Source organism: Ursus americanus, chromosome 16 (genome assembly GCF_024610735.1).
Source record: "Ursus americanus isolate L20-20 chromosome 16, mUrsAme1.1.p, whole genome shotgun sequence".
In the NCBI taxonomy this organism is placed as follows: Eukaryota; Metazoa; Chordata; class Mammalia; order Carnivora; family Ursidae; genus Ursus; species Ursus americanus.
Window position 1 is genome coordinate 20,426,487 of NC_142142.1, and position 18,779 is coordinate 20,445,265.

The 18,779-nt window shown below is 47.6% G+C and overlaps 1 protein-coding gene and 1 long non-coding RNA gene across 3 annotated transcripts in view; one reads left to right on the forward strand and one right to left on the reverse strand.

Annotated features, from left to right (window-relative positions):
- Nucleotides 1-1,107: 1,107 nt before the first annotated feature.
- Nucleotides 1,108-10,389, reverse strand: FZD4 (frizzled class receptor 4). Its single transcript, XM_045815584.2, has 2 exons — nucleotides 9,685-10,389; nucleotides 1,108-7,558 (listed from the first exon to the last, which is right to left on the reverse strand). The coding sequence occupies exons 1-2, from the start codon at nucleotides 9,967-9,969 to the stop codon at nucleotides 6,230-6,232; spliced, it is 1,614 nt and encodes a 537-aa protein (XP_045671540.1). The 5' UTR covers nucleotides 9,970-10,389; the 3' UTR covers nucleotides 1,108-6,229.
- Nucleotides 10,390-10,447: 58 nt separating this feature from the next.
- LOC123803821 (uncharacterized) overlaps nucleotides 10,448-18,779 on the forward strand; it is a 35,162-nt gene continuing 26,830 nt past the window's right edge. The window contains exons 1-2 of one of the 2 annotated variants that reach the window (XR_015726954.1): nucleotides 10,448-10,600; nucleotides 12,982-13,107. This is a non-coding gene — a long non-coding RNA (uncharacterized LOC123803821). Of the gene's footprint in view, nucleotides 10,601-10,724; nucleotides 13,108-18,779 lie in introns of those variants that run through there. The other variant, XR_006782981.2, reaches the window with a different exon arrangement.

The following is an 18,779-nucleotide window of genomic DNA, read 5'->3' on the forward strand; positions in this document are numbered from 1 at the left end:
TTCCTTAAGCAAGACAATGCCTGCCCTGCTTGCTTTAGAGAGGCCATGAGAATAAGATGAAATCATGTAAATATAAAACTATCTTCTATATGGCAAGTGTTCCTACAAGTGCAATTATGAATTCATTCCAGATTGTGCTGACTTCTCCTTAACTTCATAACTACTTAATGAGTAGGTAATGAAGTGAGAAACACAGCCTGTCTTACAGGGAAGAGAATTTAAATTACATACCTCCCTTCATTTATGGTTTCAGATAAAAGTACAATAGCAATCTGCAGTGAAGAAGAATAGTATTACGGATCCCTCTTCCCTGGGCTTTGTCCTTACACCAAACTAGGGCCGTATTCAGGAGAAAGCAGGGTGTGGAAAGTAATTTAAAGGCAAACCAAGAGGGCTGATGTTCTCTTCTGGGCCCTCAGCAGACATCTCCAATGGCCATGGTTCCCCTTTCGTCTGTATCTGTGCGGTCCTTATTATTTGCTCCTATGACAGTGTCCTGATAATGGATTTGAATTTGCTTTGCCTGATGACTTCTGGATATGGAGACGCAGACCACCCAATTTATAAAATTAACTAAAGGAGTCATTATCCTGGTTGACTGATACAACATACTCCCATATCTATTATACAAAATGACCATTGGGTAGCCAAGAAAAAAATGTTTTTAATGAAAATGTTAAAAAAAAAAAAAAAGTTCCCTTACCCCTTTTAAAAAGTCCTGAAGGCTCTAGTGGTGATAGGAACTTTTTCAAGCCACCAGATTAAGTCAAAGGGGCTTGGAAAGTATATTAAAAATGGCCACAAATAGTGGAAATGCCAAAAAGAGGTGTCATGGATGACAGCTTGGGAACTATGGGTACCTCCAAAGCATCATGTGACCATGTGAGTGATACTGATGACCACAGTAGTGATAAATTCTGTTGACCTTGGACCTCGGGGGTTGCTGACCCAAGAGAAATCCCAGAGGGGAAAAATAGCACCAGCAGAAAAGAAACAAAGAGGCTCTCAGAAAGAGGCTCTCAATCTGCCCTGCAGACCAAATTCTCTGTTTCTCACTGCTGGGAATGTGTGCTTCCTGGGAGCACACCTCCAGGAATATGCCATATCTCAGACCAGTTAATAAACAAAACTTTATTTTCCTTTAATACAAAAATTAAATAGCAAAGTTTATTTATTTATTTTTTTTGTACAGTGATAAATTAGAAATTTACAGTACAGACATCAATGCAGACACACGTTTGTACACCCTTAAAAGCAGGGTCCTTTTCCTTGATGTTCAGTAATTCGTTAGGGGACGGGTAGCAGGGCTTTGCCTGGTACCTCTATGTTGAATATCTGAAGGCCCCCTGGGTTGGCCTCAAGGTGGCTGGAGCTGCAGGGCGGCATGGGGATCCAGGGACAGGCCACAGGGCACCAGCCTGCCTTCTGCACAGCCTTGCTAGTCCCAGTTCGTCTTGTCATGAATCATGCTTGATATTGATTCCACCTTTCCTGCAAAGAGCTCAAGGGGCCTTTCATTCTCAGACCTTCAAAAGTCTCACAACATCCCTGTGAGGTAGGAAAAAATTCAGAACCACCTAGATGCCCCACCGGGAGAGCAGCCTCCCCCTCCCAAAGTGCACAACCAAGCTGGGGCCCAAGCCCATGAGCGGGACGTGGAGAGGAGCACATTCTGGGGGGAAGATGGACCAGTCTTCAGGGAGCAGCGCTGCTCCCTCCCCTCTTCTCAGAAGCCCCTCTGAGATGACAGTGGTCATATACTGAATATTGCAGGAGCTCAGGGAGCCACCAAAGACTGGAGGACATGGCTCACTGAGGACCCCAAAGGGACCCTCTCTGAATTGCCTGGGCAAATATGGGGAATTCGCTGGTGCAAAGAGGGGAAATAAGGTAAATCAGAAACAGGAACAGGCTGCTACAGGGCCAATGGGCTGCCCGAGGGGAAGAGGCCTGCTGGGGAGGGTCAGGGCTCACTTCCCTCTTGGTGAGAGCCAGTGTGGCATGACCGCACATGCGCGTGGCAAGCCGCAGCGGCACAGCGCTCTGAGCAGACCACAGGAAAACAAAATCCATTATTTAAGGCTCGGGTAACTGATCCTCGGAAGGAGCAAAATGCTCTTCTAGGAGATTCCAAGATCTATGACCTAGGCCCACAGGGAAAATGATAACCTGGGTCCTTTGCCAGACATTATACAAACCCAGAGGAGGACTCTGAACCCAAGTAAATAAAAGAACACCAGGAACCGTTAGAGTCCAGGGACTCGACATAATTGGCTAGAAAGGCAACTCCCTCCAATCTCTCCCATCACAGAATGAAATTCAGGACGTAGCTTGATCCTGGGGGCTCCTTCCAGAGTCTGCGCCCCGTGGCTCTCCCCGCTGACTGCTGCTGGGGCCACTTCCCCAGAAGCCAGAGACTACACCAGCCTGGGGACATCCCTGTAAACTGCGTCTGTGCGCCACAGCGGAGGCTGTCAAGCTCCTCCGTGTCCTCGGGTCCCAGCTTGGTTGCTAACACAGTAAGCCTTGAATTCAGTGACCAGGAGGCTGGGGAGGGGGGGACCAGAGAAGATAGAGCTCAGGGTGCTGGTAAAGAGTACAATTCAGAACCTCAACACAGAGGTGTCCCCGATTCTGGGCTTGAGGGTGCAGGTGAGGGAGTGACGGGGAGGGGAAAGTCAGAGAGCATCTCAGGGAAGTAAACAGTGTCACCCCCTTCTCTGGTTTCAGGACTGCCAGATCAGAAGCCGTCTCAGAGATCAGGAAACGGGAGGAAAAAGGATATGAATCAACCAAGTAGCTCAACCAGATGGTTCTGGCCAGTTCCACCCGACCCCGTGTTCCTCTTGCCTGAAAGGTGGCCTTTAGGAAGAGAAAGAGGGGTTTGACAGAGCAGAGGGGAGGAGAGAGGTACCCTTGGGCCCCGTTGAATAAAATCTCCGGAGGCCAAGGCACTTTGTGGGAAGCTACAATCATCCCTACTTATCCTAGAATTAAAAAACAAAACAAAAACAAAAAGCCCTAACCTTTTCTCTAGCAAGATGTCCTCAAATTCCCCTGTGCACATCACATGGAATACCCCAAGCCCCGCATGGTGGCCCCCACAGCCACATGAAGTGTGGGAGCTCACATCCTTCCTGCCAGTGTTCACAGTCTTCCTCGGGGATCTCCACAAAGGTGGTCATGAAAAAGGGCTGAGGCATTTTGTCAAAACCCCTGTAACTGACTAGCAGGGAATCGTGGGGAGGGATGAGAGAAACAGTACAGGTAGAAAGACCCAGGAAGCATTTATGGGACGGGAGACAGTGAAACAGATGACCATTCAGAGGCCCGTCCTCCTTCCCCAAAACCGACAGCAAAATTCAGCAGACCCAGGAGCAATCTCAGTCCAGGTCAGTGAGAAGGACAGAGCTTGTACTCCTCGACGTCCCCCAAGGTACCCAACACAGGGCTTTATACAGAGTGGGCACTCAATAAATGTGCTAATAATTGACTTTTTTTTTTTTTTTCTAAACAAATACCAGCTTAAGAGGTGTTGGAGTCGCATCAAGGTAACTGGTAACTGACCTCAGACACAAAGCTCTTTTCCTGAAACAGTAAACACTCTCCATTGTCTGGACCCTGAAAGGAAAGGCCCCCAGCCCTGTGACATTGCTCGGGCTACTAATCCAATCTGCACCTACGGCCACTTCTGATCAAATATACTCTCCCCTGAGAAGACGAGCGATTTGTAGAAGGGACATGTTAAAACCCAGAAAGTTGTCGGGGCACTAGCTCCAGAACTCGGGTGTAGAGGTTCACCCACGTACTCTATTATTTCGTTATTCACAAATATTGATCACCTACTCTGTGCCTGGCCCCTGCTAGGTGCCGCTTGGGTCACAAAAATCACTGAAACATTAGAAACACAATTGCCTGACAAAGTCCTATGGTCTCACAGTGAGACCAGTGCCCCACTGCACCGTCCTTCTTTCCTTTCCTGGGCCGGAGTCTCAGCACAACTCCCTAGACGCTGGAGTGGAGCGTGAGTAAGGGCAGGCTCTGCCCCTGGGTCCGTGCTCCAGGGCCCCGGCCAACTCTGGGAACTGTCTGCAAGCAGCACAGGGAGTTCACATTTTGTATTTTGTAGGCGATGTGGTCTCAGATGGAGTTCAACTGGTCCTTCTGGGGATCATTTCTCATGCTCCTAGAACCCTGACCCAGAGTCCAGCCAAGGTACTCGGGCTCAGCACACACACAACAGGGGCCACCCGTGCCCAGTTAGCATTTGTCCTCAAAGCCCCAGGACTTTCCCTCCCAAAAGACACAACAGACCTTATATGCATCTTCACCTCAGACGGCTCAAGAGCCCCCAAAAACAAAGAAGAAAGGAAAATGTCAAACCACGGACATAAAGCTCAAAAACACAGAAAGGACACGTGTATTTCCAGAATCTGACCACCTATTCGGGAATTTGAGTCCCTGGAAATGTTTTTCCACAAAGAAATGTGATAAAAGAGTTTCCTACCTGTTTTTAAAAGGGGGGAGGGGTGGGGTATGAATAAATAAATGAGTCATTGCAAAGTAGCTGCTGAAGCAAAGACAGGCATGAGCTACAAGGAGAGCAACCTGTGACACTGTCAACAACTCGTCCCAGAGATCTGGCGGTCAGAAGGCCTAAAGCAGGTTAAAAGAGAGTCCAGCTACAATTTTAAAAGAATTGCAACTTTTTGAGAGGCTGCTAGGGGGGTACCCCATTGTGAGGAACATAAAGCATAAATTTTAAAAGCTCTGGATACCCCTGCAAAAGGCAATTAAGACCTGTGTTGTTAAGAGTTTGCAGTTCATTTCATATGGTCTACACTTTATTCCCTACTAACCAATCAAGCTCCTGGCTGGCATTCTGGAGATTCATTAAGCACCATATAAATACTCCAGGCCACACTGCCTCCAATGAAATCTTATAAGGAGCCTTTGCCAATTACTAGGAAACAATTATGCACCAAGTAGTTGGATTAGCTGTCCTTAGTTCTCTCTACAAAACAGAAAAGTCTTCATTGTGGTAGTAGGCTAGACTGATAACATTCTTACGCTAGAGGAAAGAAAGGCACTATCATTCTGAGAATGCAAGCTGACCATAGTTTTAAAGTCAGTTGAGTATACTATTATGTCATGGTCCAAGAATGTGCTTTTAATTGTAATTGACACACACAAATTACACAGCTAATCTGTGTGAATGCAAAGTTGCCAAGAAACTTAACATTTTAGCTCTTCCAGACTGGCGCCTGCATAGATGCAATCACACAAAGTAAAATATATTAAGTCCCCATTGCTCAATGCAATAGGTCTCCGGGGTTGGTAAGGTAAGTCGACTTGATAAATCTCATTTTCCTCTGAATTAAATGATTGTCAGAAAGTGAATCACCCTTACTTTCCCCCTCATTAGGCATGCTGCAGTGCAAAAAAAAAAAAAAATCCTATAAAAATACCTATTTTGAGTCATTAATGTAAAATGAAGAAAACAGCAGCAGCCTAGAAGAGGGATACTGAAATTTAAGAGGAAGAGAGAAGAAAAATCCACTGGATACCTTATGTGTGTTTGTACAGTACTTTCGTTTTTTCAAACAATTCTGTTTTATGACAAAGGCACTGAAAGATTCTGACACCACCTCTTGGGAGAGCAATCCACAAAGTTCTAAACAGCAGACAGCGCACCACAGAAAATGTTTATGTTAGATCAGCCCAACTATAAAACTCTTGTAACACTTGTCTGAACCCAGTATCTCCAGTGTTTATAGATTGCTTTGCTATCTGAAAGACCCGGTTAGTATTTAAGATTTTAAGGGTTAAAAAAGTTAATCTTTCTCCCTGCGAGTCACCTACTCACAGCTCAGATCTTACTCTGCAGGGAAAAGCAGCATCGCCCTGGACCCTCCTGGAATTTAGGCAGGACCTCCACGCTCCAAGTTGCGACCTGCTAAAGTGATCAATGTTTTGATTCTTCACAGCTTTGAAAGCCTCTAACTGGCTTTTCCATTTTGGATCATTCCAAAGTCTGCAGCAAAATCATTCCTTTTATGATGCTGGGGAGGGGGGGACAGGTGGCGGTGGCTTACAGGGGTCACTTAAGTGTTGCCAGTTTGCTCAAACTGAGATTCACTGCAGGAAACTTTTAGTCGCACTTGAGCCAAAATGCTAGCATTCCCCTCCCCCCCCTTCAAAATTTGGAAAGCGTGGAGCCCGGGTAGCATTATACCACAGTTTCATTGCCTTTCCCAGGCTTCGCCCAACCGTTCCCTCGCTTTTCTCTCTTTACCTTCCCAGAATTCACCAATCTGTTAGAACACTTTTGCCAGGTGTGCAGAGTTTTGGCAGACCAAATCCACATGCCTGAAGTGATGCCCACCAGCAAAGACATAAAAATTTTCAACATTTCCACTGCCATATTGGAGTCGTCTGCAGAATACCGGAAGAGTGCCCAGTTGGAGATTTCATAGAAATAACAGGCAATCACACAGGTGGCAGGCACTGTGTACAGGACTGAGAAGACCCCAATCTTGACCATCAGCCTTTCCAACTTGTCTGTCTTTGTCCCATCCTTTTGCAGATTGGACCGAATTTTGAACAAGGCCACTAAACCGGCGGCGATGAACAGAGTTCCGATCACCAAGTAAGTGAAGAGGGGAGCCACCACAAAGCCCGTGAGGGCATCGAGGTTTTGGTTCCCGACATAGCAGAGGCCGGTCAGCTCATCCGCATCCACCAGTCTCATAATCAAGATGACAATGGTTTTCACTGCAGGGATGGCCCAGGCGGCGATGTGGAAATAAGAGCTGTGCATCTCAATGGCCTCATGACCCCATTTAAGTCCTGCTGCCAAAAACCAAGTGAGTGTCAGAATAACCCACCAGATGGAACTTGCCATTCCAAAAAAGTACATCAGCAAGAAAATGATTGCACATCCTGTGTTCTTAAGTCCTTCTTGGATGAGAACAGGTTCTGCTGCCTCTTCAAAATCGCAGGATATCCTTTCCCGGCCTACGGTCAGCCTGACAATATAAGCAATGCTATAAATATTATAGCACATACTGAGAAATATGATGGGGCGCTCAGGGTAGGAAAACCTGGAGGAATCGATCAGGAAGGTGAGCACCGTGAAGGCAGTGGAGATGAAGCACAGGCTGGCCCACACGGCCATCCAGATGTCCGTGAACTCCTTGGCTGAGCGGCTGTATAAGCCAGCATCATAGCCACACTTGAGAACACAGTTCAGGCTCCTCTTCACCCAGATGTACTGATCCGAGTTGGTGCCTACGGAATGGCACTCTTCCCCAGGCTGGATGGGGGTTTTGTGAGGTAGCGGCACCTCCTCATCACCTGGCCCTTCCATGCACATGTGGTTGTGGTCATTCTGGGGCGGGAATTTGCTGCAGTTCAGGCTCTCTGGCCAGGCAAACCCAAATTCCTTCAGGACGGGTTCACAGCGCCTCTTGACTGAAAGACACATGCCGCCGCATGGGCCGATAGGGATGTTGATCTTCTCTGTGCACATTGGCACATAAACCGAACAAAGGAAGAACTGGAAAAGTAATGAAATGAACAAAGAAAACAATGACTTGGAAGTCTGACCAAATGCTTGCACGAAGTGGAGTTGAATGCTTCCAGGCAAAGTACATATCGACTTTTAAACCAGCTATAGGGACTCTGACTGTTTACTCCGACCTCAGACTAGGGTGCCTAAAAATCCATCGCTTGCAGTCTTTGCTCCTTTGGGTTCCAGCAATCCTTTCCAGGAGAACATAAATAAATAAATAAATATATAAAAAGGACCTGAAGAATTACATAATCCCTTTTTGCATAATGCTTAAGAAAATAAACCTTAAAACTTGACTTTGCATCTCCCTCTTTCAAAGAGCTGAACAGCATAATCGAATGACTGAGTCATTCTGGTGATGGGGTGATTTATTTTTGTCCTCATTTCTTTATCACAATAAAAATAAATGTAAAAAAACAAACAAACCAAACATGTAGATCCAGCTTTTATCCTATTAATATTCTCTTTCTCTACTTTATCCCCTGAAATTATTTTTTTAATCAGTCCCATACTGAAACAGAAAATGTCCTAATTGAGACACTAGTAGACCCAAGGATGGGATGCAGGTTGAGGTCTCTGGTCACCAGGGCTTTGTTTGGCCAGGTCTCCTCAATGAATAATAATGAAGCACAATAGAAAATATAAATGTGAAGTCCCTGCAACTGCAGTACCAGCAGGGGAGAGTCCAGTTGCTGTCCTCAATTCCTCCAGCATTGATAAACAGTCGGCTTGGCTCCTTACAGATGTTGTCTATGAAGTCTAGAGTTACAAGTAACTATTTTCCAGCATGTAAAGGGATCCAGTCCTGTCCTTCAAAACAGCTTGGCTGCTTCCCCAGGATACATGTAATTAAAAATATATATCCCTGCAAAAGCTGTTTCTCCAACAAAATTGCCACTGATGTCAGGATATGTGCTGTTTCCAAACTGAGAGCTAGAGGATCATTTCTTAAGCTTTTATAACCTAGTTCTAAAGTTCGGAAAACCCCGAAGGGACATTTCAGCAGCTACAGGTCTAATCCCAACCATCTTTCTGAAACCACAGTCCAACTTTTAAAATGACCTATGTAAAAACACGCACCTATAAGGAAGCTGCCTGCCTGTTTCTTACCTCTCAGAAGTTATAACCAGAACCACAGATTTCTGAAGCTTTCAGCCTGGACAACTACCCTCTATTTTTTCCCTAAGTTCTCTCTTGCCTAAATTTCTAAAACTCACTCATAGCCTCACCAACCAAAACACAACCAGTGCTAACTCTTTTTTAAAAATCTCTTTCAGTTCCTTTTTTAAAAAAAATGAATTAGTTGTTGGTTTTGTAAGATTATAATCACCCTGTATATGCAAATTATTTCTTCACCTATTGTAGGTTGAACATTGCCTCTATCATTACAGAAGCTTTAAAATTTTAATGACTGAAAAAAATCTTCCAATATACAAATTGCCTTCCTGGGGCTTGATCACACACTATCACCTTTTCCCCAAGCTGTGATTTCTCCCCGCCAAATCCTAAATCTGCCCTCAACCCCGAGGATCAGAACAATCTCAAGCCACCCAACCATTCCTTCCTGCATGACCTCTAAAGTCATGCGGGACGACGCGAGGAGGGGCCACCCCGCAGATAACGCGGCAGTGGGGTTTCATTTAATAACCCATCCCAAAATATGGGGGAGAAAGGAGGTCGGAGAGGGAGGAGAAGTTCCCGGCTCCTTATCTCTCCTTCCAAGTCTAGTTGCAGCTGGCTGCCCTGCTGGGGACTCGCCCACCGAGCAGCGAGCAGCGGCGGCCAGAATCCTTGGCAAAGATAACCCTCAGCTCCACTGGGGTTAGGGGCTTGGCCAGACACGGGTGAGCAGGGGAGAAAAACGGAAGGGCGGGGTGTAAGAGTGGGTTCTTTCGCAGGCCAGATGACTTACACAACGTTTTGGCTTCCAGTCCCTGAGAAGGGACAGAAAAGTGGGGGTGGGGTTGGAAATCACTTCTCCAGGACAGTTTTACCCTTCAGCCTTGGAAGGGGGCAAGGAGCTTGGCTCGGTAAGGGCTCCACGGAGTTAGTTTGGGGCGTCCCTGCCCAAGGGGTCCCCTCCCGCCAGGGGTGGGGGTGGGGGCGCCCACCTGCAGCTGGCTGGAGCAGCCGTACTGGATGAGCGGCGTGAAAGTTGTCAGCTGCAGCTCGGCGTCTGTCTGCAGCTCGTGCCCCACCAGGTTGGGCATCTTGGTCACGTTGTAGCCCAGGTTCTGGCACATGGAGATGCGGATGGGGTCGCAGCGCCGCTCCTCCTCGTCCCCGAAGCCCCGCGCTGGCTCCAGGAGCAGCAGCAACAGCAGCAGCACCCGTAGACTGAGATCGACGCCCCCGGGCGCCCCTAGGAGGCTCGGCACTGCGCCCCGCCAGGCCATGGCCAGAGCCGGGGGCGCCGTCTGCGGCGGCGGGGGGTGGTCCAGCAGACACCCCCAGTTTGCACGGGGGCGCCGGCTACCCGCGCTGCTCCCGACTCCCAGGAAGGGAGTGTGATAAAGCGCCAAGGGCGAAGAAGGGGCAGCGGCCGAGTCTCTGGCAGCCGCGCGCGAATGTGTGAGATATTAGACGCCCGTGGCCGGGGCCGAAGGACAGACTGCGAGGGTCATGGCTGCAGGCGGTGAGACCCCAACCCGGCGCCGGCAGCGTCCGCTCCGCGTCTCCGCGTATCCCGCCAGCACCCAGCGCCGCGCCGCTCTCACCGCCCAAGCCCTCCGCGGCGCTGGAGGTTCGCTGGGCGGTGGCGGGGCGGGACAGACAGCGCGTCTCTCCAATGGCCGGGCGCCGTGGGCAGCGAGGGGAGGGGCCCCTCTGCCGCTGGAAGGGTCAGGCCCCCGCCCGCCCGCCCGCCAGCCCCCCTCCCCCATCTCTCCCTCCCTCCCTCCCTCCCGGAGCGCCCCGCCCGGCTGCCCGGCTCTCACTTTCCTCCCACCCGGTTCGCGGCGCTCGGGGGCCAGGCGGGGATGGAGCCGAGTTGCTCCCGCCGGTCCAGCCTGCCCCCTCCTCTCCCAGGTGAGAAATGCTCCCAGATCAGTCGGCTCCCTTTCCTTCCCCTCTTCCGGCTGTCACCTCGGCCCGTGGCTACCTACCTATCAGGCAGAGAAACGTACACAAAGAACACGGGATTTAGATTTACAATGATTGTGGCTTTAAATCCTGGCTGTGTGACCTTGAGCAAATTGCTCAACCTCTCGGCGTCAGTTTCCTCATCCGTAAAGAGACTTGGGAGGATTAGAGGTAATGCGTAAAACGCTTAGCCCCTTGCCTGGTACAACGCAAGCTCACAGCTATTTTCACTGCTAACTTGCTTGGGTTGGAGCCGGGCCCCGTCTCCCCGCCCCCAGACTCGGCCAGACCTGCACCCGGGAGCTGCCTGTCTCCAGCCGCGAGTGGGGGAGGCGCCCGGAGCAGCCGACCAGCCGACGGTCTCGCGCTCCGATTTCCTCACCGTATGAAATGAAATTCCACAGGGGGATTCGAAAGGAAATGAGACCGGGACGCTCCGTGCTTCTCGGCCCGCCGCCCTTCCTGTCTCGGGGACACGGTTTCTAAATAAGGTTGGGAGGGTGAGAGGGCGGGAGGGGAGAGGCTTGACCTGTGCACTGGAGGCGAAGAAGGCGCACAGCCACCGGGGGTACCCTCCCCCAGTCTCCCGGGCATCCCTCCCCTGCAACCTGCATCTCTAACTTACTCTGCTGCTTCGAAGGGCCCTGGAGTCTGGGGATCAAAACCGCTGTTTTGATCCAATTTCCCCTCCCTTCATTCCCAGCCCTCCCCCACCCCACTGCCTACCCCTTGGATGGAGGTTTGTGCTACTTCACCCTTTCCCTTTTCAGCGGGACCAGTGAAACCCTCAGCAGGTGGATTTCTAAGCCATTTACTTATTGCTTGACTGTGGTAAATCTACTGTGCCTCTCTGAGTTTCAGATGGGCTATCTGTAAAATAAGGATTTTCATGTTTACCCCACACAGTTGTTCTAATAGTTAAATGAGAGAATGCTGGTAAACCATTTAGCACAGTGTCTGGCACATACAAAGTAAGTGCCAAATAACTTGGTTTTCGTCGTTCTGAGGTGACCTCCTGCTTTCCAGCCAGGTCCCAAAGACAGCTCCTGCAGCCCAGGTCTGAAAATCTGGGTAAAGAGCTTTCTACTCTCTTCCTGAGATCTTTTTGGCCAACACTTGCCAAGGTTTTCCTGGGGCTTGGTGACAGGGACCAGGTTTGTATGCATGTCTGTATCCTCTGTTTCAGCCAAGTCTGGCAGATGGCAGAGGCTGGATACAAGTTGAAAGGATATCTGTTCCTCTCCTGTGGTACTCCTATTTTGCCTTGTAGTTTTAGTTTTCATATACTGGCAACTAGACTTGGCTGAGGGCAAGAGTGGAATCAACTTTTTTTGGTTTTTGGCTCTGTACCTAGAACTGTGTTGGGTACATAAAAGCTGCTTTGTCTCCAGCCATTATCACAACCTCCCAGGGAAGGAGATTCTATTAGCCTCTTAAAGAGATGAAGAAACTGAGGCTAGAACCAAAGTAATATTTAGAAAATGGAAGACCAACCAAACCAGGGCCCAAGGAGGCCCTTCAAGGATGGGAGGCAGGGTTATTTCCCCAGAAATGTTCGAGCTGCAAGTCTACATACTCAGCAGTAGGGCTGACTCTTCCGTTTGACTGTGCTGAGTAATGCAGGAGACCATAGGCCCACAGAGATGAATAAATGATGAGATGAATGAATCCAATGGATAGATGAGCCCCACCCTCTAGGAACTCACAGGAAGAGACAAAGAAGGAACAGACAACTGTAACTCGATGTGGTAAGTACACACAGAGAGAATTGTGGGTAAACTGAGGGTGGAGGTAGCTGAGGTTCCAGGGCTGCTCAGAGGCAGATGGCCTGCAGGATTCTGAGCTACTCAACAAAACAGCGTTAACGTGCAATGGGCGCTTCTCCTGAGGCATTTTCAGGAAGGGGAGGAGGCTGGCTGCATGCTGCGGTGTGTGTGCATGGTTTATTGAACGATGGACTCTGTGAGGTCAAGGAGCAGCACAGGGCCTGGTACGCAGAGGGAGCACCGTCAGTGTTGGGGGAAGTGATACTATTATCAGACCAACACCAAGAACTTGTACAGAACCCTTACTACGTGCTGGATACTGTGTTACATGCTTTCCGTGCATTATCTCATTGATTTCACCCAGCAGCTTGAGAAAACTGGTGTTTTGAGAGGTTAAGCAATTTGTTCAAGATCACACAGTAAGTGACGGGGGACTCAGGAGCATGCTTGTGTGGCCTGAAAGCTTATGGGCATAGTACTGCTCTCACAGAGGAAACCGCTTGACGCTTTGCCTTATCCCCAGTTAGAGATGACCCTTTTGCGATCTGGACTTCTTCCTAGCCCTGGCATCCTTGCCCCAGCTTGCTCGAAGCACTGTCTCCTTGAGAACTCTGAAAGAAGCCCCTTCCCCGGCAGAAGATTTTCCTGTCAACAGCTTTTCTTTCCCCAGCATGGAACTCATCGCAGGTATTTTCCAAAAAAGAAAGCCAGGGGAATCACATTTCAGTCTGAATGTGGAAAGAAAACAAAGACCAAGACTTAGAGCTAAGTCTGAATGGCCTGGAGCCCCTCAGCCTCCCCTCTCACAGAGCGGTTTACACAGTCGCCAGTCTGCTGCCGGTGACAGGCCTGGCATGTTTGTCTTTGTTGCAGAAAACACTTCCCTGAGGGAGTTCCAGGCAGAGGGCTGTCCGCCCTGTGATAGGCAGAGCATTTAGAAGAGGAGCAGAAGATGGGGACAGAGAAATGGAACCTTCCATTAACCTAAAGGGCAGGCCGTGGGCCCCTAGTGTCTCTGGCCTTAGGGCCTGGGCAGCTTCCTCTGTCCACTGTCTGAGTAGGAAGGAGACAGCCCGTTTGGAGCTGCAACAAATGTGACTTCAGCAGGCCGCCCGGCAGTTGGAGGGCTCTCTATTTGCATCTAATGAGAGGCTGGGTTCTAATTAACTCCTGTGATGTGTTAATTTTTCAACCTGACATTTTCTGCTCTAATAGATTCTTGTAATGGTTTCTAAATTAAAGGCTGCATTTGAAGACTAGGGTTTAGGTTAAAATCCACCACCTAGGGGGGTGGGGGGCCATAAACATCCTTTCCCTCCTAAGGAAAACCTCTCATTTGCAGTTCTTTGCTAACCCAATTAAGTGCTGAAGTAGTCACCCCAGAGCCTGCTTTTTATTTGCTGCGAAACAATCAACTAATCCATATTCAGTAGCTTCCAAGAGAAGTCTTATTCCAACCACTCATGAAGAAACCAGCTTCTTTGAATATGGACAGAACATTTAGAACTCACAAAGAGCGGTCTTGATAGAAAATGCAAGAAAATGGTTCATTATTATCCTGTTTGGTTTTTGAGGGGAAAATTCACTGGGACCAAAACCTCATAAGGACTGGGAATTTATCGTGGAACAAGAGAAACATGGGGAGAAGCCAGTTCACATCCCACAGGTTATAGATGGTCTGGATGCTACATCTCCCTCTGCACCCGTACTAGTTATGAAACAAAACATTTGTACTGAGTAAAGCAGGAGGGACCCCTAATCTTGCTCAAAGTTGAGGAATCACAGGCCCCAAGAGGTTCAGTAACGACTCTTAAATGGCAGAGCCAAACCCCTGCCTTCTTATCACTTGCACCACTAGCCAGGGAAGAATCATGTCACCAGAGAGCTCTTGAATGTCAAGGAATCAAAGCCCTGTTGTTCCTCCTACCAAGCATGAGATAGTACAGAGGACATTCTTATTTGTTGGTGGTGACGGTTTAATATACAGATGCGCAACTGCGAACCCACGCAGGAGGCGAAAAGTACTGCTAACACACTTCACACCTCTACAACTTCGTTTCATTTCAGTATTTGTCAGTCAAGCCAGTAGCCAATGTTTCGTGATAGGTTCTTGTGGACACGTCACTGAGCAGTGTCCTGGGAGGCGTGGAGGCATTAGAATGTGGTCACTGCCTCCATCGAGCTTACAGTCACATTAGAGGAGACTAAGACACGAGACCCAGAGTGAAACTTATTTATAATTAAGTGCTTTTTCTTGAACACCCTCCCTCATTATAAGTTTGGGTTTTTGTTTTGATTTGGCTTGGTTTTGATCCCTTTCATAGTCCTTCGAGGTCAGAGGCTGTGTCTTCTTCACCGCTGTGTTTCTGAACAGCAAGGGAGGAACTACCTAGCCCGTCTGCAGCACTCGATAGATGCTTGTTGAATAAATAAATTAATGATTCAGGCTAGAAGTGCTCTAATTCTTCAGAAAAAGAGAGACTTCGTTATGTTCTGGGTGTAGGAGGCCATCAAAATGCAACCCAACTGGTTCCAGAATGATGGTCAAGTCTGCTCTACAGGCCATGCCTACAAGACAGCTTTCTGCTTTCTTCAGAACTCAGAAGTTTTGCCAATCACTAACCTTCTTTTTTCTCTGCAGATTCTTAAATATATTTTAAGGTAGAAAAATGTCTTGGCTTGAATTGTTGTTTGGTTCAGAAGCCTGCAAATTTCATCAATCAGCCCAAGATATTTTCTTATCACTGTTCATTGGCTAGTTGACCACTGATCTCAATATTGTCAACTGAAGGCATTAGGAATCCTTTAGGCCATATATGCAGGAGTATCTAGCCAAAGAGTTATAAGTCAGGAGATCACCTATAAGTACTAAGTTTGTAGAAAAATTGAAATGTGAGTCTAGCTATGAAGGGTGTGTGATTTTCCAAGAGACCCAGGGAAGGGAAAGCACCTGTAATAATATTCCCACAGGCAGCATTCTCATCAGTTGATAAAGGTGAGAAATGAACAGTAATAAAAATAATGCTAAATAATGAAAAAGTGTGAACTAGCCACCTGCTGTGGATAAACATGAACTAGACTGGACAAGGTGTCAGGTGGTGGTTTTAAAACATAGCCTCAAGTTCTTTGACATTCCTCCCATTGAAGGGCAGAGTTTATATTTCCTCCCCTTGAATTTGGGAGGGCTTGTGACGTCTTCAACCAATAGAATAGTGTGAGTGACACCAGGTGACTTCCAAAGCTATGTCATAAAAGACCATGCGGATTCTTCCTTATTTGCTGGAAATTTTGCTTTGGAGCTCTGAGCAGCCCTGTAAGTAATCCAGCTACCTTGAGACTACCATGCAGGTTTTCCAGTTGATAGTGCCCTCCTTCAGCCACCCCGGGATGAGCACTGGAAGTATGAATGAAGAAACCATCTTGGAAGTAGATTCTCTGGTCCTAGGGGTTCCTACCTCCAGCTGTTTGAGTCCTCTAAACCCAGACATGGGGTATAAAAGAACCACCCTTGCTGTGCCTTTTCCAAATTCCTTACACACAAAATTCACGTTATTTTTTATGCCTGTCTTACACCATCTGGACTGCTATAAGGCAATACCTCACATTTATTTCTCACAGTTCTGGATACTAAGAGATCCAAGACCAAGGCACCAGCAGATTCAATGTTAATAAGAGCCCCTTTCCTGGTTCCTAGATGGCTGTCTCTTTGCTGTGTCCTTCCAAGGCAGAAGGGATGAGGGGATTCCCTGGGGTCTCTTTTATAAGGGCTCTGCTCTTGTGACCTATCACCTCCCAAAGCCCTTACCTTCAAAAGAGAGGGTGACTCAGCTAGAAAAAGAATGAATATCACCCAAAGGTGCATAAAGGGACCGTATATCCTCTACTGGGGAGAAGGATAGAATGTTTTCAGTTGCATGAAGGACCATCGGGTCATGTTAAGTGGAAGCATGATTTTGCTATTGTCTTTACTTAACAGTTAAGTATGGTTTTAAAAGGTGTGTATGAATGCCAAGTTGACAAGGAGTGGACTCTGGTAGCTCTGTACTGTCAGTTTAGCTGCAGTGGAACTCATTTGCCAGAATTCCCTTCCCTGCATGGTTCCAGATTGGGATTGGCCATAAAAGAAATTGGCACAAGACTGGAGAGGTGGAAGCAAAGCAGTGTTTTCTCCTCTGAAAGTCACAGTTGGGTGCCAGTTCATGACATTGAGTCGGCTGGCTCACTCAGTGCAGGGGCAGCACTTGGACCTGCATGAGCTCCTCCTTCAGCTGCTCTGAGTCTTGGGCTCGGTGCCTGAGTAGCTCCATGGTTAAGGACTCTAGCTTCTGCAGGTCACCTGCATCAAGCTTAGGGATGGTTAGACAGACTTGGCATCTAGTTTGTCCCAATGTGTTCCAATTTGCCCTTGACTTCTGAAACTTTGTGCCTCACTTTCCTTCTTGATTGCAGGGCTGGCTGATCTATCGCGACTTTGGGCCCAACACCAGGCACAGAGGCAATGCCTTACATAAAGTACTTCACTGGTTTCCACGGTTTTATCAGGTCTACTCTTTGCTATAAATTCCTTATTCTACCTCACTCATAGTGACTCTGCTTCTCTGAGCAAACCCTGATGATATAGCCCATCAAAAAGATTCGGAGGATGTTAGCTCTGGAAGCTGCCTTAGAGTTCATTTCACCCACTCCTCATTTTATAAGTGGGGAAACTGAGGCCCCAAATGTGATTTGCCCAGATGGCACATAAATAATGAGTGCTTGAACCAGTTTGCTGATCTGCTCTGTGACTTAAGTATTTGGCAGATTTCTCTTTGACTTATGGAACTGTGACTGGCCTGCTATACCAGGCCATATTATCTACAGTAAGCACTTAATCGAGCCCCTTCCGTCAGGCACTTTGTGAGGTGTTTTGCATAGGTTACCTCATTTAATCCACATGCCCTCCAGAAGATATCCTAATTTTGAATTACTTCTCTCTACTCTCTATCTCCACCACCACAAACTGTCCCGTCCCCATCAGCTCTCACGTGGACAGCTATCTCCTGATAGGCCTCTCTCCACCACTGCTCACTGACAATCTCTTCTCTACATGGCAAACAGGATGTTTTCAAACCAGGTTCCACAGATCATGCTCCTCTCTGAAACTGCTGGAAACTCGTCAGTGGTCTCCTATGGCTGTTGGAAGAAAATTTATCAGGCCTACAAAGTTCTGTAAGATCTGGCCATCTTCCCTCACCTTTGGTCACACCCCTGCCTTGCTCACCACACTCCAGCTACATTGACCTTCTCTCTATTCCAAATACGCCCAGCCATTCTTGTTGTAGGGTCTGTAGTCTCTCTTCTGCATAGAATGCCATCATCATATTCTCCCCTATTTCCCCAGGGCTGCTCCTTCTTGACAAATGTCATTTCCTCTGAGACGTCTTCTCCAACACTCCTGTTTCATCCTTCCCTCCAGTCACTCCTTAGCCCTGTTTTAATTCCTTCACAGCACTTACTGATGTCCATCACTGTCTTGGTTATTCACTTGCTTATTTATTAATTTTCTCTCTCTCCTAACTAGAAAGAATCTCCACAAGCGCAGGGTCTTAACAGTCTGATTCACTAAGATACCCGTGGTGCCCAGCAGGTACTCAGTAAATATTTGTTAAGTGAACAAACCTATACAGTACCTACTGTTATTCTCTCCATTCTACAGGTGAGGAAACAGAGTCCCTGAGAATGCTGAATTCCAATGTGTGGAGACAACGAAGCTGTCTAAAGCAGGATGCCTAATAGTAGAGAGCTAGGGCTGTGGAGTCAGGCAGAACTGTGTTGTAATTCAGCAAAATGTATCATGGGATACTAGAACTACAAGGAACCTTTGATAATCAGCTAGTTCTATGCCTAATCATTATAGTAAAGTTATTGGTCAACAACCATTTCTCGAGTTCTTAAAGTGTGCATTGCTAAGGTAACAGAAATTGCTCCCCCAAAGAGGGCAGGTATTAAAGATCACTCATTTATCACATCCTGGGAATTTCCATTTTATGATTTTCCTTCAGTAGCCCTCAACTTTTTAAATTTTTTTTCATTTTTTAAATTGTAAAGTCAATTAATTAACTTATAATGTATTGTTAGTTTCAGGGGTAGAGGTCAGTGATTCATCAGTCTTATATAATACCCAGTGCTTATTACATCACGTGCCCTCCTTAATGTCCGTCATCCAGTTTCCCCATCCCTTCACCCCTTCCCCTCCAGCAACTCTCAGTTTGTTTCCTATGATTAAGAGCCTCTTATGGTTTGTCTCCCTCTTTGATTTCGTCTTGTTTTATTTTTTCCTCTCTTCCCCTATGATCCTCTGCCTGTTTCTTAAATTCCAC